At 44.5% G+C, this 26,729-nt stretch overlaps 1 protein-coding gene across 1 annotated transcript in view; it reads left to right on the top strand.

Moving 5' to 3' along the window:
• The window catches only part of DNAJB12 (DnaJ heat shock protein family (Hsp40) member B12), a 44,090-nt gene extending 18,480 nt beyond the window's left edge, over positions 1-25,610 (top strand). The window contains exons 4-9 of the mRNA XM_075935005.1: positions 4,529-4,714; positions 8,633-8,712; positions 17,999-18,108; positions 19,856-20,028; positions 21,704-21,855; positions 23,636-25,610. Of these exons, the coding sequence (XP_075791120.1) occupies positions 4,529-4,714; positions 8,633-8,712; positions 17,999-18,108; positions 19,856-20,028; positions 21,704-21,825 (671 nt within the window). The 3' untranslated portion in view covers positions 21,826-21,855; positions 23,636-25,610. The remainder of the gene's footprint in view (positions 1-4,528; positions 4,715-8,632; positions 8,713-17,998; positions 18,109-19,855; positions 20,029-21,703; positions 21,856-23,635) is intronic.
• The last annotated feature ends 1,119 nt before the right edge of the window (positions 25,611-26,729 follow it).

Genomic DNA, 26,729 nt, shown 5'->3' with positions numbered 1-26,729 from the left:
TTGAGAAGGTAGCGTAGCTTACTTACAAGGCTGTTTATTAGAAAATATTCTCTCAAATATTAAGTCTAAAATTGAAGTGTAGCTCTACTCTGAAAAACCACTGTAGTTAGGGTTGCCAGGTGTTCGGTATTGACCCAGACAGTCCGGTGTTTTCACCTCCTGTCCAGTAAAAAAAAAAATTTTCAGAAAATACCGGACACCTAAAATGTCTGGTATTTGCTGGGTTTTTTTCCCCTTGCCAGGAGGCAAAAATACCGTACACCTGGCAACCCTACGACACACTCGGCAACTGGGCCCAGCCCCCGACCTTCCCCCTCCCAGCCCCTGACACCCTCTTTTTACTCCCTCCCCACCCCACCCCCTGACCTCCTGCTTACCTGGTTCTGCAGGGAAGCTGCATTCTGGCTTGATCAAGAGAAAATAAAATGGCCACCGGCAAAAAGCCTAAAGACCAAGGAGAAGCAATGCCTTCCCTGGATCTTAGTGCTCAACTTCTCCCCTGTTCCTATCCCTATTCTGACTCTGCACACACTGAAAGGGCCATGCTGGGTTTTGTTTTGGTTTTTTTGGCGGGGGGGAAGGGGGGAGTTCTGTATTTTTGGTTAAACCATCTGGCAACCCTAACTGTAGTAAAAGTTTCCTGGGATTCCATATTTATTTTATTTCAGTGAGATAATTTCAAAATTACCTCATTTATTTCATAAAGTGTTTGTTTTTTTCCCACCTGACAACCTTTCTAACTTAGGACTTGTACATACTAGTGATGTGATACTGTAAATGGTTAGCCAATGAACCTGAGTTCATCGGTTAACCTTCACAGTTACACACAGGCCTCCCTCACCCACCTCGCATTGCTGCCTCTGATACAGAGGCGGCAGGGAGCTGGTGTGTGCAGGGAGCTTTTTAAGCTGGGCTGTAGCAGTTGCTAAAGGACTGTCTGCATGACACCTCCACACTCCTGCCTCTGGATCAGAGGCAGCTGTGCAGGCTGGAGGCAGGCGGGAGCCAGTGCTCCTGGGAGCCAGCTTAAAACCTGGCTCCCTGCATGTACCAGCTCCTGCCTGCTACACTGCCCACCCCCACACTTGCCTCTGATACAGAGGCAGCAGCATAGGGAGGAGCAGGTAGCTCAGAGGGAGCCAGTACACATGGGGAGCTGGTTTAAAAGCTGTCTGTCCATGTGCACTCCCTCCCAACTCCTTCCATCCACTTTCCACCCCTCGCTACCTCTGATGCATGTAACTGTGGCTTATCAGTTAACTGTGTACATGGATACATGTTCGCATCCCTATACCATAGGCACAGCTGGGTGGGGCCAAGTTTGCTAAGGTTTCAGAGGCTGCTGGGGACAATTTTGTCCTCTAGCATAAACTAGAGCAACCCCAAAGGCAACTAGTTCATGCCTGGGTTGTAGCAGTTGCTAAAGGACTGTCCAGCAGCCCAGAATAGCCACCTGCACTCCGACCCTTCCGTTTTCCCCTATGCCACCCAGGGAACTCCCACCTGCCAAGAAAATATTTCTGGTGATGTTGGGATTAGCCTCAAGCTGTTTGCCTGTGCTTTTAACAGCAAAACAATTGGCCAAAGATGCCAAAATTGGGACCTGAGAAACGAGTTCCATCCGTGGTGTCTTTCTCACTTGTGATCACCAGTCATAAAGACTCTGCAAGCAAATTATATTCTTGGTGCCACCTGTTGAAATCAAAGTGAAGCCAATGGGATTGTGTAAATGTTACTGAAGACATAATTTAATCTGCAGGGTTAGGGATGTTAAATTTTGATTAATCAGCTAATCAAGTAGTGGATGGAAATTCCATCCACTACTCGATTAGTCGATAAAGGTAGGGTGGGACGCTCACTATCCCGGTTGTGCCTCTGCCTTTTAAATGTAGTAAGAACTTGCATTTAAAAGGCAGAGACACAGCGGGGAATCCGGGGCACGTGGGGGGTTCCCACTGCACCAGCTCTGCCTTTGAAATGTAGCAAGAGCCTTGTGGAGCTCTTGCTACATTTAAAAGATGGAAGCACAGCAGTTGGACCAGTGCAAGTGGGGACTGCTTCAGTCCCAGCTCACTCCATTTCCTGCTGCGCCTCTGCCTCCCCTGCCATCCTCCCCACCCCCCGTGCAGAGCCAGTTCTGGGGGAATCAGCTTAAAAGCTTTTCCTTTGCTACTTCTGATACAGTAGCAGCAAGGGGCAGGGAGCAGCTAGTCTAGTAGTGACTCAACTACCTGATAAGTCTATGCTTATTGGGTAGTTAACTAGTCACTTACATCTCTATTGCAGTCTTTAATACTGATGATTTTGGATGACAAGAAAATGACCAGGCTTGATTCTGAGTTCAGGAGTTCTAGTGGTGATTTTCGGGGGGGGGGGGTGTCTTTCAGTTGGTAAACTGAGCAATATTAATAAGGCATCAGTGAGACCAACATGGGACTTCAAAATGCTATTTTTATGTGTTATTTTTCAAAGTGGAACTTTGTGTCATGTCCAGTTTCAGCAAGCTAGGAAATACATGAGGTTCCTATGGGGATTGGGGAGTCTATTTTGAAGTGTACACTACTCTTATTTGAGATTAGGGTATGTCTTTAAAATTGGGAAAAAATTGAGGAGCAAAAGTCAGAGGGAGGTGTTGTTCAATCCTCTTTTAAGTCTTAAATCTATGACTGATAAGTGTGTTGCCATTAGCAAATAGTGGGTTGAGTCTCTAGCTACCTGAGAGAGACCTTTTATGCATTGGGTTCAGATCAAATCTGCATGTGTATGCAGATACCCACGTAGTGCCTGTCATAAACCTTTCTTCAACAGTTTGCTCTTCAGTCCTTGAAAAGTGTCAAAAGGCAGGTTTCTTCACCAGTAATCTTAAATAATCATCTTTACTGAAGGCTTAGGCATATTTTACATGTCAAAACTGTGTGTTAAGCAAGGTGCACTTTATCCTCCATTACAGGGCTATCTACTGTCAGGTTATCTCTCCTCAAAGCCATGTCTCATTGATTCTTCACTCCATTATGCTTCTGATGTTAGCACCCTTGTCATAAAGCCCATTAAAGCCAAGCTGTTTGGTTCCAAAGGATGAAGGAGAAAATATGCAGGGCTCTGGAGGTTTCTTAATTTTTTTTCTTACACTGATCTATTAGCTGATGCCTTGACATTCATCTTCCCAGTGACATCTGATAAAGTGCTTCTGGAGTGCTTCTCTTACTCAGTAGTTCAATAGCCTACACTGTTCCTTGGCAGTCCCTTTGCTAGCTTTGGATGACTATAAAAATAATTTAAACCTGATCACTTTAGCTAAACTGAGTTGTAGTGAGATAGAAGCAATACATTGCAAAACACTTTTTGGGAACATGATTGCTAATATGTCTTGGGTTTTAATGTCAATAAAAATGCATACAGGAAACAAACCTAGACTTCAAATTCTTCTATTTGAGTTACCGACCAATGTTTCTTGCACCTTAACTTATACTGGCATAACTTTCCCATGTAGATAGGCCTTCTTGCTGCTTTGGCTACATGAACATTAATAGAAAAGGAAGAATTACATGAATCTATCTGAAGGAGAAGACTCATGGGGCTTATACTGAAAAATCCGTTGACAAATGGAAGTTTAGAAAGGAAAGAAAATGCAAATGTAGAAGCAAATGTTAAACCTGCAAGTAAGCATTCTTCCAGATTGGTTACAGTGAAGCAAGAGTGGAAGGCGGACATCATCCATAAAGGAGACTGGGAGTTTAGTTTCAATATTTTTCCATTGTCACAAAGCTGTATAAGCTGTTCTTCTTAATTGTCCCCCTTTCCTCTAGCATGTGAAAATTTCTGAGACCCTTAACCTGCATGGAGAAGACCTTTACCTAGAATTTCATTAAGATATTTATGTGCTTTGGACCTTTCAGTGATTTGAGTTATGTTCTGACTTCTTTAAAGTTATGTTTTTGTACAGTAAACTTGACTCCCATGATGTCATTTTTAAAGTAAATTTTCCAAGAGTCATGCTTCAGTTGTAGTTTTGCATGGCTCAAGAAGTTTATCTGAAAATTAACAGAAATGTGTAGGTAGAGGAGGAGATCTGAGGAAGAGCTCTGTGTCACTCAAAAGCTTGCCTCTTTCACCAACAGCTGTTAGACCTGTAAAAGATATCATCTTACTTGCCTTGTCTCAAGTAAAAAAAACAAACAAAACTTTTAAACTCAGTAAAATGAAGAGCCATTACGTTGACAATTATCTGACTCATTTGGAAGGATTTCTGTCACTTCAGGATTTGAGCAAAGTAGCACTACAGGTATTGTCTTGATTAATAAAGGTTTCAATCATTTTATCAAATGGCCTTGTTCTTTCATTTGCACCTATCTTAGAGATGGATTCATCTAATCAGGTATGTTAAGTACGCTTTTAAAGAGATTAGATAGTTGACAATTCAGTCTGTGTAATGGGGCCTGTCAGTTTGCAGGTGCAAAACTTCCTCAAAAGAAGGAAATTTATTACCAGGTGAAAGAGGCTAACCATTTCCTTTTTGTCAATATTTCAGCCATTGGTAATGCATATGCAGTATTGAGCAACCCAGAGAAGCGGAAGCAATACGACCAGTTTGGAGATGAGAAAGTCAACCCTTCAAGACATGGCCACAACCATGCGGACTTCCACCGTGGATTTGAAGCAGACATCTCACCTGAGGATCTCTTCAACATGTTCTTTGGTGGTGGATTTCCTTCTAGTAAGTCTATCAAGTTTTAATCTGCTTTGTGAGCAGGTGTGGTTCCAGTCGCCTGCCGTCCTTGCGACAGAACAATAATACAATAGTGGTTTATTTGGCAGCCTGAGGTTGATGGAAGGTACAATGCTGCTGGTGGTGGGCTTAGAGGGAGAGTGGGCGGCAAGATCCATATGGTGGCTGCCCAGCTGCTCCCAGAGTGGGCCACATGGCGGGCAGCTGCCAGAGCTGAAGCCAGGCTGCAGTGCAGCTGCCCTGAGCGCCAGGGTTGGGGTGTACCATAGCCCCGGCCCAGGAACAGCTGCACCGTAGCCCAGGTTCCAGCTCCAGCAGTAACCACGGGCCTGCCCCAGGAGCAGCTGGGCAGCCATCGCGCAGCCTTGGCCCTAGCTCCAGCCCTGGAGAGAGGCCCAATGGCTCCGGCCTCTTTGCTCCCACCACCTCAGATTGCTGCCGGGAGCTGCTTGCCACTGCCCTTTGCCCCATGCTACAGAGCTGGTGGGAGCACCTGACAGGTGAGTGCTCTGGCTTCTTGGTGGGATGGTCTCGTATTTCACTTCAATTTCTATCTATCTATCTATTATGAATGCATTAACATGTATTAGGTACCCAACAGAAACAAATGGAGACAGATCTAGATCCACAAAAGGATTTAAGTGCCACGGTCAACATTTAATGTTTCATTTATGCTGCTATTAACCACCAAGTCAATTATCAATAATATTAATTTGTATATTTTCAGTCATGCAAATAGGCATTCTTATATGGCTCTTTGTTGACCACTTGTTCTGAATTTTGATGTAATTTGGCTCTTCGGTTTGAAAAAGTTGCTGACCCCTGTAAACCCTCAAATGGATGTTTGCATACTTGTGATTTTCACCTTCTTTTATTTGGATAGAAACATTTCAAGTTATTTTTTTACACTAGTCTGTTCTGAGGAAGTATTAAAATCCTATTCAGAATAAACTTACTAACTTCTAGGCCACTAACCATGCACCCACATTGTTTGTTCAACGTGTGTAGTGCTACACAACTAAGACAGTAAAATTAGCGGGTATCAGTCTCCAGTTCTTTCACCCTACTTTTCTATTCTCTCCTCACAAAAATCAATCATATATTTATCCATGGCCTCCCCTTCTTAGTTAAATTTGACCATAGTGAACTTTTAGGGACTTCTCTAGAACAGTGATTCTCAAACTGAGATCCTTGGATGCCTTGCAGTTGGGCCATGGTTTAAGCTCAGCTCCCTAACCCTTCCCATACAGCAGGGAACCTGTGCTGGAACTCCAGCCTTGTGTGTACGCGCCCACCCCAGTTTGGAGCACCAGCTTCCCGCTGGGGGGGTGGAGAACCATGTCACGGGGAAGAAGCAGAACAGAAGCTACTCCATGCATTGCTGCTCTCCCTCCCCCACCTGGGGGAACAGCAGTGCACAGACATGTTGCCTGGAGGCTTTCCCTGCTGCTCCCATTGTCCAGAATCCAGCCAATGGGAGTAGCAGGAGGTGATGCCTGGGACACAGTGCTTGGGAGAGGCAGGGGGCACAAAGGCAGGTAAGTGCCCCTCCTTTCCTTTCTGCCCAGACCCCGCGCCCCACCCCCTGTCTCTCTGTTGCTCGCGCGTGCGAGCGCACAAACACACCTCTACATCTGCCAAGACTCAGCACCCCAACCTGCTCCTGCACCCTCCCTCCTGGCCAGACACCCTTCCCCCAGTCCCTTCCTGCAACCTTCCTTGCTCCTGTACCCTCCCTTCTGGCCAGACTCAGACCCACTCTTGCTCCTATACTCTCCCTCCTGACCCCACTCTGCACCCTTCTTTGCTCCTGCACCATCCCCTTTGGCCAGACACCCTACTCCCAGCCTGCTCCTGCACCCCACCTCCCACTCAGATCCTGCATCCCTATTCCACTCAATGGCAGCCCCATCCCACACACTGGCTCCCTCATTTCTGGCCCCACCCCAGAGCCTGGAGTGGCCCACAAAATCTACTAACCCTGGAGCCCCAGAAGAATTAAGCTGACCTGTGGCGAGCCTGAACCTCAGTGCTCCCTGTCCCTCTCCCTCCCCATGAGGCTGGAGTGCCAAGGGAGTGAGGTGTCTCAGTCAGGGGCCACATTAGTGAGGGTTGGGGATTTTTGGAGGGTTTTTTTCTTTGCTTCTCACTTGTGTGGTACCCAACTCGTGTTTCTGTGGTCAGTGGCCCCTACCCCAAAAGATTTCCCAGCCCTGCCTTTTTTTTTAAAAAAAGGGGAACTTTTTGTGTTGGACATAAATTAATATTTTACTTTATTTAAAATGAAGTTTAGTAAACTAACATGAGAACGTTGAAGTGCTTAATCTGTTTAATCATTTCAATTAATATTTCCTTTTAAACTATTTAAATTAAATCATGCTCCATAGCTATAGCATTAGCAAGATGGCTCAGGTGTATGTAATTAATGCCAAGGTTCCATTAGCAGCTGGTAGTCTGCGGAAAGGTTTGCATTGAGTGGGGTGGGCCACAGGCCAAAAAGTTTGAGAACCCCTGCTCTAGAACATGATTTAATTTGTTCAGAATGAAATTAAATCTGTACCTTGTCTATATAAATTCATCAGGGCAAGGAGTTTTATCTCCCTATTTTCCTTTGTAGACCATTTAATGGTCACCATTGAAATATTTACTGGGTTTTTTTCTTTTACAAGCATATAAAGTTACAGCTATTCTAAGTACAGTATAGGAATTACCTGAGGAATAACAAGATAATATGAAGTACTTGCAAAGGCATATCTAAAGCTTTTACTATAGGTTGAAACTTTCTCTAAATCGGGACTCTGGCCCTGCACTCTCTGGCCATGCAGCATAGATGTTGCAGGACCACAGAATCTGGTGGAGGGCGAGCAGCAGGGAGCCCTGTGGGACCAGCAGCGCAGCAAGCTGCCCACAGCAAGTTGCCGGCAGGGCCGCCCATTGGGACTGAGAGATCTGGCATGTAGCGGTGGGGCTAGTGGTAGGGGTCCAGCAAAATCCCTCATCCAGGACTGGTCAGGTCCTGAGGATGTTGGACCAGGGAGGTTTAACCTGTACTATTTTTTAAACTAGCTGTAATGGACTAGGTGTTTGAGTGAAGGAAACAATGAGATGACACAGAGATCACTGTTAGAGTTGGTTGTAATTTCACAAAGTAACTGGAAGAAGAATTCATAAACAGGTTAATGGGCAGTTTCTGCTATTCAAAACTACAGCTAAGAAAGACAACAGATGTAGGAACTTTACACTTAATTATAAAAGGAAGCAGGGTTTTTTATATTCAGGGAACTGCGTAGTATTTTTTCCTAATAACCTATTAGTTATAATCTAAAAGTCAACCCTACACAGTATTGAAGAGTTTTGCACAATGTCTCCATCCACCCTGAAGTCCTCCAGTTTGTCTACATAAACAATGGGGACCATCTTCCACTTGCCCTTCAGATAGGTCTGATTGTCATTCTTCTGCTTTGGGAATAGATCTTTTCTGGTAGTAACATTCAGTTTAGGATTCACCACTCGTTTCCTAAGTGCTTGCCAGGTGGTGAATCCAAATTCTTCCTTAAAAATCTTTTTGTCGTCCCTGTTGAGTTGGCATTTTCCCTCGTAGCTCAGTCAACTATGTCAGATACACTTTTTAAAGATGTCTCTATTATTGTTTTCTAGGATGACACTCTGGTGTCATTACCTGGTGACAGTTGGCTAAAACACCAATTAATATTACAGGGTGGTTTAGGTGAACATTTTTGAATTTCATTGTGATTTTTCTATGCCTAATCTGCCCATGTGTGGCATTTTTAATCAGGTAGGATGATGTGGAATGTGCACAGTACTTTTGATCTCATCACCTCCCAGGCTAGCTGTCAGAATGTCTCAGTGTTCTAGATTATTTTAATGGATTTTTTTTGCTCCTAGGTAATGTTCACGTATACAGCAATGGCAGGATGCGCTATACCTACCATCAGAGGCATGACAGACGAGAACATCAGGGTGATGTAAGTGGAGGCAAGAGCAAGGAGCAAATAAAAAGTCTTTGTGTGCAACCCCCCAAAAACCTGATTGCCGTTATAGCCATCATATTAAATTGTCCATCTGGTTTTCCACTTTCCTGGACAAAGTGGAGTGCTTTTCTATTGCAGTAGCAAGTGAGATTAGCTTTTTTTCCAGTAGAGTTGCCGAATTACCTTACTTGCCCATGACTTCCATACATATACATATGCAGATGAAGCTTATCAGACTGGATCCTATTTATACAATGGGAAAATAAATGTCATCTTCTGTTTGACATAGCTTCATATTGAGATGAATTGTAGCATTAGCCATATGCAGCATGAATTGGAGTTTCTTTTTTTACTTAAATATTCCAAAAGTCAGATTTCTCTTGAAACAATGACCAGAGACTAACTGAATAGTGGAGGGTTTACCCACCTTTTATGTAAACCTCATAACATCTACACCCACTCCTCTTTATTTTGCTACTCTGGATGTTTTGCTTGTGGCGTGATGCTGCAGTGTTGACTCATCAAGAACATATGAAGCTGTTATAATGTAAGAATACTAGAAAAATAATCAGGGTGTTGTGATCATGATCTTAAATGAGGGCTGGCTTGTTAAAACACCTAACTTATTCAATGAGTTTCCTGCACCCATATATTCTCAGGCACACTTTATGAACCAGACATGTTTAACACACGAACACACAAAATGCAAAACCAGAGCTGTAGGAAAGGGATCTCCAGACTTGATGAAACCAAGAGATAGAAAATTTAAAGTTCTTCGGGTGACATCCCTGTGGGTGCTCCACTGTTGGTGACAGGTGGTCCTGAGAGCCACAGTTCGGAGCTTTTCTTAGAAGTTGACAGTTGAGCTGCGCAGGATGCGCCTCGCGCCACTGACAGTTTGGCACCTGATGCAGCAGCCCAACCCCCATGCCAGCCTCGGACCAGTACGTATAAGATACTTGGGGAAAGCCCATCCCCCCCCAAAATGCGACCATTGCAAAATCCTCACGGCCAGGGCCAGGAAAGATCGTGAAATGTGGCTCCACGTGATTTTATTTGAAAGGGTTCTGCAACCATCTGATGAGCCCGAACCACCGGCAAAACACAGAGACCTGAAACACAGGTCCCTGTCTCTATTGCCCCATAAGCAGCACAGGGCATCAGCCTCTCCAGCCAGATTACTTCCAGCAAAACCATCCCTCAGAATAACCACCGGAGATACCTTACATGTAGTAGTGAAGCCCGCTGCCACAGCCACAACTCGCAGTGGCTCGGGGCCGGCACGCACGTCAGCAGCACTGCATGTACTGTGCCGGCAGACCATGGCACCACTGCAGCCAGCACCACAGTATTAGGTGCTGTGAAGGGGTGTGGAACTGCCCGCCAAAAGGCCCCGCAAATCCACGGCACCACCTCCTCCTGAGACGACATCTGCAGGAAAGCCACCTCCCACTGGAGGCTATAACACAGACGCAGCAGCATATCCGCACAGCACAAACTGAAGCTAATTCTGCCTTAACAGGTGAAACCTACAGCAGTCAGCTGAGCTCCTCCCCCTCACCCCCATCAAGGGGTCCCCCACGGCTAGCTGACTCTCCAGTGTCACATGGCACCAGACTCCTGCTGACACAGAGGAATGTTGCAGGTACTGAATATGATCAGAGAAGTGTTTTCTCCTCTCAGTATTCATCCCCCAACTACATCTCGTCAGTTTCAGCAGTACCATGAAAGACTCATTATTCTCATTGGCAGGGCTTGCCGAGTGGTGGCGAGCCCTGCTCGCCAGCCGCACGGTTCTGCGCTCAGTGCATGCGCAGATCATTCTGCTCCAGCTCTTCCGGGGTGTAATCTACTCGCTACGGGCAAGTAGATTACATTGTTTGTCGAGCCCTGCTCATTGGTACCCACAATGGCAGTATCCTCCTCTTTACTACCTCCTCCTTACTACCCACGGTGGACACCGTGGGACTATTATGAGCCACGCAGACACCGTCCAGGGAGCACAACTGTCTCACCTTGGAGACTCCCACCAACCTCTCCAACTCTCACCCTCCCATCTTCACTGGACTCACCTAAGAGAGGAAAGAGTATCTTCATGGGCAGGCTTGCAAACCTAGTGAGGAGGGCTTTAAACTAGGTTCTATTTGGGGACAGTGACCAAAGCCCTGAGGTAAGCGAGGAAGTCTGATACCAGGAAGAAACACAAGGAGGAACAAGCAACAAAGGAGAACCCCTGACTAGAATGGAGAAGGTAGGTCAATCAACTGGCTATCTAAGGTGTTTGTACACAAATGTAAGAAGCCTGGGAAACAAACAGGAAGAATTTAGAAGCCCTGGCCTAGTAAAAAAAAAAAACTATGATTTGATTGGAATAACAGACTTGGTGGGATGACTCTCATGACTGGAGCACTGTCATGGAAGGGTATAAACTGTTCAGGAAGAACAGGTGGGGGAGAAAAGGAGGAGAAGTTGCATTGTATGTAAAAGAGCTGTATGATTGCTCGGAGGTCCAGTATTTAGAGGGAGAAAAGACTGTTGAGAGTCTATGGGTTAAGTTTAGAGGTGGAAGCAAAAGGGGTGATGTTGTGGTTGGTGTCTGCGATAGACCTTCAGATCAGGTGGATGAGGCTTTCTTCGGTCAACTGAGAGAAGTTTCCAGATCACAGGCCCTGGTTCTCACGGGGGACTTTAATCACCCTGACATCTGTTGGGAGACATATATGGCAGTACACAGACAATCCAGGAAGTTTTTGGAGAATGTTGGGGATAACTTCTTGGTACATGTGCTGAAGGAACCAATCAGGGGCCATGCGCAGCTTGACCTGCTGCTCACAAACAGGGAGGAACTAGTAGGGGAAGTAGAAGTGGGTGACAACCTGGGAAGCAGTGATCATGAGATAGTAGATTTCAGGATCCTGACCAAAGGAAGAAAGGAGAGTAGCAAAATACACATCCTGGACTTCAGAAAAGCAGACTTTGACTCCCTCAGAGGACTGATGGGCAGGATTCCCTGGGAAGCTTACATGAAGGGGAAAGGAGTCCAGGAGAGTTGGCAGCATTTTAAAGAAGCTTTATTAAAGGCACAGGAAGAAACCATTCTGATGCACAGCAAGAAAAGCAAATATGGTAGGCAACCAGATTGGCTTACTGGGGACATCCTCGGTGAGCTTAAACACAAAAAGGCAGCTTACAAGAAGTGGAAATTTGGGTAGATGACTAGGGAGGAGTATAAATATATTGCTCAAGAATGCAGGGGACTTATCAGGAAGGCGAAAGCGCAATTGGAATTGCAGCTAGCAAAGGATGTGAAAGGTAACAAGAAAGGTTTCTATAGGCATGTTAGCAATAAGTGGGTGATCAGAGAGGGTGTGGGGTCGTTGCTGGATGAGAGAGGTAACTTAGTGACAGATGATGTGGGAAAAGCTGAGGTACTCAATGATTTCTTTGCCTCTGTCTTCACGGGCAAGGTCAGCTCCCAGACAAATGCACTAGGCAACGCAGTATGGGAAGGAGATGGACAACCCTTGGTGGGGAAAGAACAAATTAGGAACTATTTAGAAAAGTTAAACATATACAAATTCATGGGCCCGGATTTAATGCATTTGAGGGTACTGAGGGAGTTGGCAAATGTCATTGCAGAGCCTTTGGCCATTATTATTGAAAACTTGTGGACATTGGGAGAGGTCCTGGATGACTGGAAAAAGGCAAATGCAGTGCCCATCTTTAAAAAAGGGAAGAAGGACAATCCAGGGAAATACAGACCAGTCAGCCTTACCTCAGTCCCCAGAAAAATCATGAAGGGGATCCTTAAGGTATCCATTTTGAAGGACTTGGAAGAGGGAAAAGTGATCAGCAGGGCTCGACAAACTGCGGCGAGAGCTACTCACCAGCCCTGCACCGCACATGCGCCATACCGGCACTGCGCATATGCGCAGCGCCAGCGAATGGGGGACTCGGAGTTACCGGCTGAAATCTACTCACCACAAGCGAGTAGAAACAGCGGTTTGTCAAGCCCTGGTGATCAGGAATAGTCCGCATGGATTCACGAAGGGCAAGTTGTGCCTTACCAATCTGATTAGCTTCTATGATGAGGTAACTGGCTCTGTGTATATGGGAAAGACAGTGGATGTGATATACCTTGACTTTAGCAAAGCTTTTGATACGGTCTCTCACAATATTCTTGCCAGCAAGTTAATGGAATATGGATTGGATAAATGGACTGTAAGATGGCTAGAAAGCTGGCTAGACTGTTGGGCCCAACGGGTAGTGATCAACGGCTCAATTTCAGGTTGGCAGTCAGTTTCTAGTGGAGTGCCCCAAAGATCTGTTCTAGGACCAGTTTTGTTCAACATCTTTATTAATGACCTGGATGAGGGGCTGGATTGCACCATCAGCAAGTTTGCAGATGACACTAAGCTAATGGGAGAGGTAGCTATGCTGGAGGGCAGGGATAGGGTCCAGAGTAACCTGGACAGATTAGAGGATTGGGCCAAAAGAAATTTGATGAGGTTCAACAAGGACAAGTGTAGAGTCCTGCACCGGGGATAGAAGAATCCCAAGCATTGTTACAGGCTGGGGACTAAATGGCTAAGTAGCAGTTCTGCAGAAAAGGACCTGGGGATTGCAGTGGATGAGAAGCTGGATATGAGTCAACAGTGTGTCCTTGTAGCCAAGAAGATGAATGGCATGTTGGGGTGCGTTAGGAGGAGCATTGCAAGCCGATCTAGCGAAGTGATTATTCCCCTTTATTCGTCTCCGGTGAGGCCACATCTGGAGTACTGTGTCCAGTTCTGGGACTCCCACTACAGAAAGGATATGGACGCATTGGAGATGGTCCAGCGGAGGGTGACCAAAATGATTAGGGGGCTGGAGCGCGCATGACCTACGAAGAGAGACCGAGGGATTTGGGTTTTAGTCTGCAGAAGAGACAAGTGAGGGGGGATTTGATAGCAGCCTTCAGCTTCCTGAAGGGAGGTTCCAAAGAGGAAAGAGAGAGGCTGTGAACAGCCATGAAGGATGGCAGAACAAGAAGCAATGGTACAAAGTTACAGTGGGAGAGGTCTTGGTTGGATATTAGGAAAAAGTATTTCATTAGGAGGGTAGTGAAGCACTGGAATGGGTTACCTAGGGAGGTGGTGGAATCTCCATCCCTAGAGGTTTTTAAGTCTCAGGTTGACAAAGCCCTGGCTGGACTGATTTAGTTGGGATTGGTCCTGCCTTGGGCAGGGGGCTGGACTTGATGACTTCTTGAGGTCTCTTCCAGCTCTATGATTCTGTTACTCGGAAGAGGATGATGAGAAGGGTCAAATTCCTGATGGGGGGAGAGTCGCATGTGATCGGCAGGCTTTGGAAGATAACTCGTCCCCACCCCTTGAGGACGCTGTAATACCGGAAACATCAAACTCTTCAGATGATCTCAGACAGTTCCAAGAGCTTTTTAAAGGAGTAGCCACCAGCCAGGAGGTTCAACTCCAAGAAGTAAAAGAGAAACAACATCGCCTCCTAAAGAACATTCTCCCATCCTCTCAAGGAAGGATCGCTGTTCCTATTGATGAGACGTCTGGTGGACACCCGCCTCCATCTAACCAACCTGCAAAAAAAGAGACAGGAAGTACTTTGTCCCTCCCCTCCCCCGCCCAAAGACCTGGATATTTTTTTTTCCCATCCCTAACCTAACTTACTCATGGTGGATGTAGCGAACTAATGCTCCAAGGCTCCCCAGATCAAATGAAAGAGTACAAGAAGCTAGACATCTTTGGCAGGAAGATCTACTCATCAGCCACACTGTAACTTAGAATAGCAAACTATTCAGCACTGCTAACTAACCATGACTTTGACAATTACTCTAAGCTGGCTGAACTCATGGAACATCTACCTGACTCCAAGAGGCCCATTCTCAGGGTGATCATCCATGAGGGACACACTATCACCCGTGCTGCTCTACTAGCAGCCATAAATGTTGCTGATACAGCTGCCAGAGCAATGGCCACAGCTGTGGTGATGAGAACTTCATGGTTACATGCAGCAGGGGTGCTAAAAGAGCTATAGATGAAAGTGGAAGGACCTCCCTTTCGATAAACAAAAGCTGATCACAGCAAACACAGGTGAGATCCTACACAGCAGCAAGGACTCTTGCACCACGCTTCTCACACTTGGCATGTGCACACCACCATACTGAAGAAAGAGCTACATTCCTTACAACAGAGATAGGGACAACCACCCTCAGCAAAGGCCATACGAGTATAACCAATCCAGGAAGTGGCCCCGGAGAAAGTGCCCACCTCAAGTACACTCCTCTGGATCACAAACAGTAGATTTGAGGAATTGGTCGAGGGTTTGCCCAACCATCCAGTGTCAACAAAGGCAGAAATGCATCTTTTCCACTGATTACTCCCCTTTTTCTAACACTGGGACTCAGTAACAGCAGATCAGCGTGTGCTAGAGATCATCCACATGGAATACTCCAAACTCTTCACGTCCCTTCCCCCCCACCTCTCCCCTTCCCTATCACTCTTCAGGGACCTCCTCACGAGACTCTTCTCAGGCAAGAAATCGACCGCCTTCTCCAATTAGGCGCAGTATAGAGCATACCCAAACCCTACAAGGGAAGAGGGTTCTAGTCAACCTACTTTCTTACCCAAAAGTGTACGGGGGGGTTGGACGCCGATTTTGCATCTTTGCAAACTAAACAAATTTTTACAGAAACAGAGTTTCAAGATGGTCACACTGACTTCAATAATGCCAGCACTGGACAAGGGGGACTGGTTTGCGGTCCTCGACCTACAAGACGCATACTTCCACATCATGATACATCCTTCGCACAGGCGTTACCTCCGTTTCATGATTAGGGACGACCATTTTCAGTATGTTACAGTTCTCCCCTTCGGACTTTCTTCACCCCCCACGTTTTCTCAAAGGTACTCGCAGTTGCAACAGCCTTTCTTCGGCAACAAGGGGGGGTCATCATCTTTCCGTATCAAGACGATTGCCTCATCAGAAGTCGATCACAAGCAGAGCCATACGAGATGGTCCCCAAAACAAGTCACCTGAGGAATTACCTCAAACTCATAAATGAACAGAAATCAACTTGTGAACCAACTGAAGACATCAAATTCATCAGAGCTCACCTCAATTCTATATCAGCTCAGGCATACTTACTGAACCACAATTCAATGGTCTCCGGGACTTAGTGACTACTCTAGCTATGAACCCATTGTCTCCTGTGCATACCTGCCTTCAATTGCTGGGCCACATGGCAGCTACTACGTATGTTATCCAGTATGAGCGTCTTCACTTCTGCACTATGCAGCACTGGCTGATTTCCATCTGCAAGCCTTCCCAACATTCTCTTGGGAAGCGAAAGACAAACTTACTCTAAGGCCATACCCGTCGCTTGTGTACAAGGTCAGCATCTCCTTCCATATTAACAAGCCCATAGTCCTACCTACATTCTACCCAAAGCCTCACGCATCCCACTGAGACACTGTTCTTCACCACTTCCACGTTCGCTGGGCTCTAGCCTTTTATATTGACAGAACACAACAGTTCCGTAAATCTCCACGTCTTTTCTTGTCCCTTGCAAATCACTCCAAGGGTACTCCGATATCAATGCAGTGCATTTCCAAGTCTATAATAGCCTGTATACTACATTGTTACTCTCTTCGGAATAAACATCTACCAGCGCCACCTAGAGCACGTTCCACTGCAATATCTACCCTCTTCCTGAACAGTGTTCCCCTGAAGGACATACACCGGGGTGGCCACATGGTCATCGAACCATTCCTTTGCCAGGCATGCCAAATAGCAGCTGATACAGCAGTAGCTACAGCGGTACTATCTTCTGCTGCTACACGGTAACTTTGAGACCAACCTCCTCACGGAATAGTGCTCTTTAGTCACCAACAGTGGAGCACCCATGGGGACATCACTCAAAGAAGAAAAGGAAGTTACTCACCCTGTGCAGTAACAACTGTTCTTTGAAGTGTGTCCCCCTCCCCCCCCAATGGGTGCTCCATGACCCTCCCTTCCTCCCCTCTACACAGAGGGTTTTTTTTAACAACTCGGGCGTAGACGAGGATCTGAATTGGGGAAGGGGGGGAAGAGAGAGGGAGAGACGGACACATGCATGCACGAGGGGCCAAACTGTCAGTGCCTCCTGCGCGTGCACGGCCCAACTGTCAGCTGCTAAGAAAAGCTCCGAACTGCGGCTCCAGGGACCACCCATCACCAGCAGTGGAGCACCCACGGGGGGACACACCTCGAAGAGCAATCATTACTGCACAGGGTAAGTAACTTCCTTATTTTAAACATCTACCAATTTTTCTTTTTTTGTCACAAACCAGTCTGAACTCTGAGATTTCTTGCTCCTGAATCTCAAATTCCCACACCAATCTTTTTGCAGCTGAGCACTGGATGGGACAGGACTTCTAATCCAGTCTTCTCTTTAATTAATCAAGGAAGACACTTTACAGTGACAGGAAGCATTTTTCTGCCTTCTTTTGCTACAGAGGTCAATTGTGTTGCTTCTGCAGTGCTTCCAACCCCTTTTGGCTATGGAAATGAGACAGGGAGGTGCCTTATATCTAAGCCAGATCTCTTTCACAGCAGTGTAGACCATTAATCTCTGGGCTGATCTACAATATATTTAAAAATACTATTAATTTTTTTTTCTTAAGTCTTAGGAGCCAGATGTTCTGCACTAGAGTGGGGAGGGAATTTAAGAGGTGAGGCAGAAAGGGGGGTAAACTCATCTTGTAAATCATTGTAAAGGGGAAGCATTTTCTAAGAAATATATCTGGTGCTGTGGTACTCTCCTCTACAGACTGAGAACGCTATGAGAGATGCATTATCAACTGTTCTAGAAATCTTTAAATGTAACAATGCCATGAGTCCTTCCAAACTTACATAAAAGACTTTTTTTTCCCCTTCAAAAAAACACAATGGTGGTTTGAGATAAGTAGGACAGCTTTAGCACTTTCAGGTATGCTTTCAAAGTAATCCTCGGTGATTTACCCCAGGACTGGCATTTCTGTTAATGGGGATCACTGGGCAGTGAAATCCCCACAAGCTCCTTTGAAATGTTCTCTTTACACACTCTCTTTTTTAAACCCCATCAAACAGTCAGTCCTGTTGTGTCTTTGACTAATACACACATTTCTTACTTACATCAGTGAGGGCACAGTATGACTGGGTTTGTGAGGGAGGATGAGATCAATGCTAAATAATCTATGCATGTAAATGTATTGATGACATTCCATTGTATATTTCTGTTCCCCCTCAGGGTGGCCTTGGGTTGTTTGTCCAGCTGATGCCTATTCTCATCCTGATCATTGTTTCAGCTCTCAGCCAGATGATGGTCTCCAGCCCACCTTACAGTTTGAGCCACAGGCCGTTAGTACCCATAACTCTCATACATATTTAGCTTGGGGGTGGGCTGGGAGCAGGGGGAGCAATTGGAAATAAGAGTTGGTATGTTAGTGGTTGGGATTTTGTGTTTTGTTTTTCAATTTTTTGCATGTTTTCTTGCCTTGCCTGTCCTCTTGCTTTCACATGCCCTGAGATTGTTACACCTGTGGTTGTTGACATGGATGACTTGGAGATCTGCCAGCACCCATTATCACAGCAAAAATAACCCTCTTTAATCCCATTTTCTTTTTTGCATGGCTCTTATGGATAGTGTGGTGCCTAACAAGAGAACCTTCTTCAAGAAGTGGCCATTAGAGCACTCGTGTGCCCCCTCCAATGTTTCCTGTCAGTGCCTCTGAACATTTGGAGGATAAGGCAATAAGAAGGTGCAGAACCCTCTACTGCCTTAATTCCTTCCAACTGCTGTGACAGATGTGAACTACTCCAGTCTGTTCAGATCTAGGGGTTTCTTCCTATTCTGTCATGATAATTTAGTTTAGTTATTTACTAGCTTGGCTCCAGATTATACCGGGACTGAAGAAAAAGCAGCAGCTGGTTTTCAAGAGAGATTCTTCATGCCTAGTTGTCTTCCTGGCCTCAGATAAACCTTGTTAGGAGACTGAAATGCCTGGTGGCATGTGTCTGAATCATATTTTATTATTGGCTCCTCAGGTCATGTTCCTCCTCTGGTTTTTACAGTATCAGGCAGTTACATGGAGTTCACCAAATGAAAAATATTATGATTCTCCTTTTGTGTGCACAAACTGTCCTTTCTTGACATAATACACGGGCAGGGGGCTCAACCTTGTGAAGAATCGAGGGCTGTGTTTTGAGTGGCAAGAAAGGTGTGCTTCGTTCCCCCGTTTTCAAATTACATTAACCTAAACAGGGAACATCTATGCTTTCTGAAGTGTCTGCTCAGTAAATCCGATGAGAGTGCCTTGTTGGAGGTATTCTCTGTCCTGGCACTGTCTTGAATAAAGAGGGAAGGAATTGGGGAGGAGCAAAGGGACAGAGGGGAAATTAGCCTCCTTTCCTGCAGCAAAGTGGATGCTACAGCATGTTGCTAGATTGAGCAATGTGCCGCTCTTGGGGTAACAGTAATCTCCAGTGAGTGGAGCTGAGAGTCTGAGTTCATCAAGCAGGCAGCCCTGTTGAGAAAGCTTAGCTATCTGGGAGTTTGACAGCAGTGTCTTTGTTCTATTTTGGCCTGTATTCTGACTTCATTCTGGATTAATATATTTCTGAAATCCTCATTTGTCTTAGTCTTCAGCTTGAGATCCATCAGCTTCAGAGATTCACAGACACACACAGCATCTTCGGGCACATCCTGAAGAAGAAGAGCTAGGTGTCTGGGAAGAATGTAGCAAATAGTGTTTCAAACACTAGCTGCTGAGGATCTGTTGAAGAGTAGAACAAGCACTTAATTCTAAAACATGTGTGGAGCCTCTGGCAGTCAATACCTCAAGATATTTCCGTGTTCTGAAGCACACCCATGTAGTTAAGGGAAGTCTTGATTGATTGTCTAGGTAGGTTTAATTTCCATCTGGTAGAATGTTCCACTGTGTCTGTTCCACCAAAGATTAAACTCTCCTTACCAAAATAGCTCAAGAATAAAAGAAGGATATGTCCTTTGACTAGATTGATAATACATATTAGCTGTTTCTTGTCCACAAATTTCTACTCCCTGCTTGAATAACATTTACTATTTTGTCTTTTCTCTCTGGACTAGGTCTGTGGGTCACATACACAGGAGAGTGACGGAGCACTTGAAGGTAGCTTATTATGTAGCTGAGAACTTTGCAGAAGAATACACTGGCACAAATCTGAAAAATGTTGAGAGGAGTGTGGAAGATGATTACATTGCAAACCTTAGAAATAACTGCTGGAAGGAAAAGCAACAAAGTGAGTGGCATGCTTTTCTGGGGCCACTTTCTTAAAAGTCTTAGGGTTTGTTGGTTTGTTTGTTTGCTTTTTTAAGAGAAAAGTCCTTGAGTAAGAACAGAGCTACATAAATCTCGGCTAGCTCAATCATAATTTTATTGCTCTGTAGGACCTGAAGCAGCCTAAGGGCCCTGTATCTGCAGTGGTTTATTAACATATCAGTCACCTCTGTCCCATATAATATTTTTAAACAATAATATAGAAATGATTGGTGTAGCAGCTCCATTCTGTGGAATTCCTCTGCCATGTCAGTGAGAGATGAACAGAAATCACTGATTCCTGAGGAATGGGAAAGGTAGGGCCAGGAGTCTCTGAAGAGTTTCCTGATGTTTCCTGATAGCCCTCAGGCTATCATCTCATTTTAGAACAAAGTGATTTAGTGCTTATAAAGAATATATCTTTACAGCCTCTTTCTATCAAAGGAGCCACATCAGAGATCCTGCAAGGTGAAAAGTGGAATATTCTTAATTTTCAGTTTTTATGATTGCTTAACTCTCAAGGTTTATCATCAAGATAACATTTTATTGACTCCACCTTTGATTGGCCCCTTTCTCAAATGACTGTAAAATAGCAGATGATTATAGCTGCTTTGAACCAATGCCCAGCTGGGAATTTATGTGCAAATATATTGGCATTGTTTTTGTATGGGATAAAAATAGATTCCAAAGGTTTCTTGGATCCTCACAACATGCTAACTATCATTCTGAACAAGAAGTACTGAATGTGACACCTTTTGGGGCCTGATAGGACTATCCCAAGTCAGCCAAATTTTTGCTGTAGAGCAGGGATGTTAAAATGCGTTCATTTTTGTAAACGTTTTCAGCGGTTACACATTCGCACACACACTGCTGGTATTGTATCGGAGCTTTTCAGATGTACTGGGATGTGCTGGCTCCTGCCTCTCTTCTCCACCTCTTCCTCCCCCTCTCCCCCCGTTGTCTTTCATACAGAGACAGCAGCAGTGGACTGAGGGTGGGGGAGGGATGAATGTAACCATATCAGAGGCAGCAGCCCAGTGTGGGGGTGATGGCAGGTGGCTCCCCAGGAACCTGTGCTCACAGGAAACCAGCTTCGCAGAGACTGAAAGCTAGCTACCCCTGCATACCGCCTCCCAGCTCCTGCCCCTGCGCTGCTGCTTCTGATATAGAGGCAGTTCAGGGGGGAGCAACCTGCATGTAACTATGCACATTAACCAATGAGCCCAGGCTCATCGATTAATCATGTAGAGTGGGTACACATTCACATCCCTATTGCAGAGCAATTCAGTGGACCAAGGTAGAGTGATAAACTCTGATTCACCATATTTCTTCTTCCCCATGCTACCAGGCTGCCCTTTGTGTTACTCATTTAATGAACACTAGGGCTACTTCCAGTTCTGAGCAGATATCGAAAGCTTCCCCTGTGATGAGCCACTGAAATCCTGCTGACAAAGATCATTTTTGTTCTGTTACAAAGGACATCAGGTATTCCCTACCCTCTCACTGTACTTCATCTGGGATGGAAGAAGTTGAGGCTAGATCCTTTTCCCGTTGAAATCAATGGGACATTAAATTGGTAGATTTAGCTCTTGGTGAATACATCACACTTCACATTTTAATGAATGATTGTTTTTAATGTTGGAATTTTTCCTTTGCAGAGGAAGGTTTGCTTTACCGGGCACGATACTTTGGAGATTCAGATCTGTATCAAAGAGCGCAGAAGATGGGCACCCCAAGCTGTAGCAGACTGTCAGAAGTTCAAGCCTCCATGCACGGATAGTCACTACTAGACCACTCAGCAAATGTCTAAGTACGAGCTGGTCATATTCTTGTGATACCAAAGCATGACACATCAATTATTTTTATACTTGTTTAAATCTCTAACTGAGATGTAGATCCTTGTGACTCTTCTCTCAATATGCATGTGTAACAAGGAGAAAGCATAACTCTCTGTCAAGCATATACACCTTCAGTGGGATGGTTGGTTTAATTTGCATGCCAGCACTTCAAATGATCTTCCAGTTTGCATCTCTTTGTTAGCATTGCCAAGCTCAGCTCTCTGAGAGCAAAGTGAAAGGCCTGGACGTGTTTGTGAGTGAACTAAGTTCTTGTCAAGCATCGGTTTGAGACTGTTAGTTTTTTGCTTTGGCTGGTCAGAGATTGTTCCCTTTATTAAGCGTTTATCAGATTAGGCAACTGGCAGTCACATTTCTATTGCCAGTTTTTGTTGCCCTATTACCTATTTTATTGTACCATGATGCTTAAAGAAATATGATCACAGGGAAGAGATTCCTGTAAAAGGTTTTTGTCCTTGTGTTGTCTTCCCTAGATCCTCAGGGTGTGTCTAAACTACTTGGCTCTGTCGACAGAGCCATGTAGGTGAGTTTACTAGACATAGCAAAATGAAGTGGCAATTTAAATAATCGCGCTTTATTGACATCAAAATAGCCGCCACGCTGTGCTGACGATCACCTGATCCGGCACAGTGTGGCAGTCTAGACGCGCCACGGTCAACAAGGAAGGCCTTTGTCGACCGCTCTGGTTTCACAAGGCATACCAGAGCGGTCGACAAAGGCTTCCCTTGTCGACCGCGGCACGTCTAGACTGCCCCGCTGTGCCGGATCAGCTGATTGTCGACACAGGTGGCGGCCATTTTGATGTAAATGAAGCGCGATTATTTAAATTGCCGCTTTATTTTGCTATGTCTAGTAAACTCATCTACATGGCTCTGTCGACGGAGCCATGTAGTCTAGACATACCCTCAGTGAAACCAAACCAAACTCTTACTGTATGCCGCAGGTTGAACTGCAAGAAGTAGAGACCCATGGTGTCTTCATGGTCTGGTAAACCTGATGAACCAGAGCGCTGTGGTGGCAGTTCAAATGGCATAAATTAGAGTAGCACTAGATTACTTAATGGAGGACTGTGTACAAATATATTAAAATTTGGCCCAGGATGTGGCATTTCTTTGCTCCATCATTACTTTGTCTGATTCTTACAAAGGCAGGAGGCCTCGCCCATAAGCAGCTAATAGGATGAATGTAAAACACACATGCTTTCCCTATCGTTCGTAAATTTAATTGAAAGCAGGGACTCATCAATAGAACAAAATGAGACTTAGCATCATATTTTCAGTTTTGCGCACACCCGTTACTACTGCAAAAAATAATTACCTTGCATGTCAGACATCTACATTGTGTGCTCAAGGAAGGGCTAGAATTGGAAGCTTTGTTTGTTTTTTTGGCAGGTGGAGCACATATGAAAATTTCATTCTTAGTCAATTGCCTGAAGTATATTCTCAGCTCGGGTGTGTCCAGTTTTTGAAAGTGTCTTGCACTTGGGACTTTTCTTTTTTTATATGCCCTGTACTTTTGATAACTGTTCCTCTTAGTACATGGGAATACTTTAATTAACTTTGTCGCTCTCTCTAACTCAGCATATCTCTTTATGTCCATCAACTAATGAAGAGTGCAGATGTGCATTTTTCATTTAGACATATTATCTGTAACGTGGGAAGATGGGTGGGGAAGATGTTTTCTGTTAAATGGTTATGGATTGGAGACTGACACAGTTACCACTTTTATTCCCAGACTCTTGAAATGCCTGAAGACTTTTGGCGAAGTGCACTGAGCCAAGGTGACAGACTTTATATTTAAAGAATCAAACCTTAAATTAAAATGGAATTGGAGAATTAGCAACGCACAACTGCCCTCTCTTCTTACTCTGTCTTCAACGTTAAATGCAGCAGGCAGCAGTTAGGAAATAAAGTTGCCTGTCTTCTCTTCTTTTCAACACCACTAGAGTGCAACAATCTAGTCTCTCCTAGGATACAGCAACCATGAGAAGAAGTGTAGAGTACAAAAAACAAACTGCAGCAAGCCATGAAGCAGGAGACCCTTCCATGATTGCACTGGTCACTTCGAATGGAGAGAGAAATTGGAAGATATTTTTAGGACTAAAAACCAATTAATAAGAAAAGAATCAATCTATTTAGAATTAATTTATAGTTGTATGTATGTTGTATTTTTAAACTATGCAGGGATTGGATTAATTTATTTAGTTTTCTGCCCAGTTTAGTAAAGTGTGAACTCTGGCCTGTTTTGGAGGGGCCTTGCAGACCTATCCAATTTCAGTTTGCCACATCTGATGACACTTTGCGCTTTTTTTTTTTTTTTTTTTAGAAAATATAATTTTGTGACTTGGAATTTCTTTTAAAAAAGAAGAGCTACATCTGTAGAAAGATTTATTAAAATTGACCAGACTTTTTGATTTGTTTTTGCTATACTGATTTAATTGGTGACAGTCAACTGCGTGCTGAATTCTTGTACAGAAAGGAGAGGATCGTCCCAAATGGACTTAGCTCATCAGTGTTCAATTTGGTTTTTGTGTGTGTGTGTAACTTTTTTTCCCCAGAGTCTGCTTTATTTCTGCCTTGTAATCAGTGTGCAGCATTAGTTCTGTAAACAGGGCTTGCCACGAGCTATATCCTTTTGTTCTTCTCTCTCCTAAACTCAGAGTTCCTCATCCAGCCGACTGCTAGCTGTAATATGGCTGGTACCTTGCCATAACACTTCCGATGCTTCCACCTGTATTGAGATCCCAAAAAGCAGCCTTTTCTTTTACCAGAAACAGTTTTGGTGGGAGGATCAGAAAGAGGAGGATGGTTAATCTTTGGTTGCTTAATTGGCTTTGAAAAATGTGACACATTTAGATCACATCTAAATTTTCCTCGTTTTATAGCAATGGTTTATAGCAATGGTTTAGAAGAAGAAATGATGCTGCTAAACTTGGGTTTACTTTCTTGAGCAAGCAGGACCTGGATGAGAGCAACAGGATAGCACTCAAGATTATTCTAAACCCAGTGTGTGTCTTTGACTTGTGGAGCGAGAGAAGCACAAGTTGAATGAGCTATGGTACCATTAATGCCATAAACTGGATTCTTCTCTGTCCTCATGTTAATTTTTGCTTAAAGATGTCTCTTATAAGAAACAGTTTTCAGAATTCCCTTATGGGGGAATTTATCAAAATAGCAATGGCTGCCAAGTAGGATGGTAAGGGGCTAAGATGAAAGTGAAAGGCTAGGTGGTTTTATTTCTATTTGTTTGAAATTGACCAGCTCTATTTTAACTGAATATTTATGTAGCAAAATGATTCTGAGCCCTTCTGTGTATTGCAAGCCTTACTGTCCACTACTGTGAAGCATCTTATGTGATTTCAAGTTTTAAAAAATATCCTCCAGGTCTTTGGAGAGGGATGTTGTGAAAATAAAATATTTTTGAAAAAACGCTGTTTAGAGGCACAAAAGTTACTCAGCATTGATAGACATTGAAGGGGAAACTTGAGAGACAACTTGTGTTTACAAAGGGTGCTGACATCTTGCAAAATGGCACTCCAGCTCCAGTGCCCATCCAACCAAACCTTTTGATTTCTCAAGTAGATATCTGTGGATAGTAAGCGCTATGTGCAATGAAGCATAAGTCCTAAAGGATACTCTCAGAATTTGTATTTCTTGATTTAGAATTAATTATACAATTGTACATCTATAAATAAATGTTTATAATGTGAGAGGCTTTGACTGTGTTTGTGCCACTCAGGGTCTGTTGTGTTGTGTTCTGACAGAAGAAATTAGTGGGGAAACAAGTCAGAGATGAGGACAGTGAGAACAGCTACAGTTTGACATGTCACCTGTGAGACTAAAAATGCACCCTAACAATGAATTATGCTGAGTTGAGGCAGGTTTTTTTTTTCCTCTTCTAACACACTGCTGCCCTCTAAGGATGCCTAAGTCCAATTGTCAGTGATAATGGAGATTAAGCATTCTGCAGGCACAAACGGGAGGAGCTGTAGAGCTTTTTAGTATTATATGTAGAAAGCTATTGTATACTAAAAATTAGAATTTAAATAAACTGATCTATCTAGTTTGCGTAGAATTACATTATGGAAAACTGACATTCAAATTAAAGTCAAGTTCTGCCATTAGCAAATTCGTCCAATCTTAATGGTTTACTGTTTGTGGTAAATGCAGTTTTTAAACACAAAACACCTCCATATAGATTTCCTAAAAGGGTCCAAGAGTTTGTGAATATTAAATCAAGCTGTAATATTTAAAGATTAGGATTGAGACTTTCAAAGTTGACTCTGGGTTTTAGAAACAACTACCATTAACTTCACTTAAAATTGTGCATTCAGATGAGGGATGTTAAATTTAGATTAATTAACTAATCGAATCGTCGATGGGATTTCCCATCTATAAGGGAGCCTCCACCTTTAAATGGTAGCAAGAGCCCTTCTGGGCTCTTGCTACAGTTCAAAAGTAGAAGCCCCTCAGAGAGCATGGGACCGGGGGGAGGAGGGCTCCCTGGTGGCCCAATGCTCCCTGTGGTGCCTCAGCCTTTGAGCTTCTGGTGGGGCTCTTGTACATTTCAAAAGGAAGCCCCGCAGGGAGTGGGGGACTCCCGTTGGTCCTCTGCTCTCTGTGTGGCCTGAGGGTGTATGGGGTGTGGGTGTTTTTTGTTTTGTTTTGTTTTTTGAATGTACAAGAGCCCTAGTGGGGCTCTTGTACATTTCAAAAGCAGAAGCGGCACAAGCAAGAGACTGCTTCAGTCCCTGCTCGTGCTGTTTCCTGCTGTGTCTCTACCTCCCGTTCCCCCCACAGAGACGGTGCTGGGGGGGGGAGACCAGCTT

The sequence above is a fragment of the Pelodiscus sinensis genome, chromosome 8 (assembly GCF_049634645.1).
Source record: "Pelodiscus sinensis isolate JC-2024 chromosome 8, ASM4963464v1, whole genome shotgun sequence".
NCBI classification, from domain to species: domain Eukaryota; kingdom Metazoa; phylum Chordata; order Testudines; family Trionychidae; genus Pelodiscus; species Pelodiscus sinensis.
The sequence above is the reverse complement of the archived record's forward strand: the minus strand, read 5'-3'. Positions and strand labels throughout refer to the sequence as shown.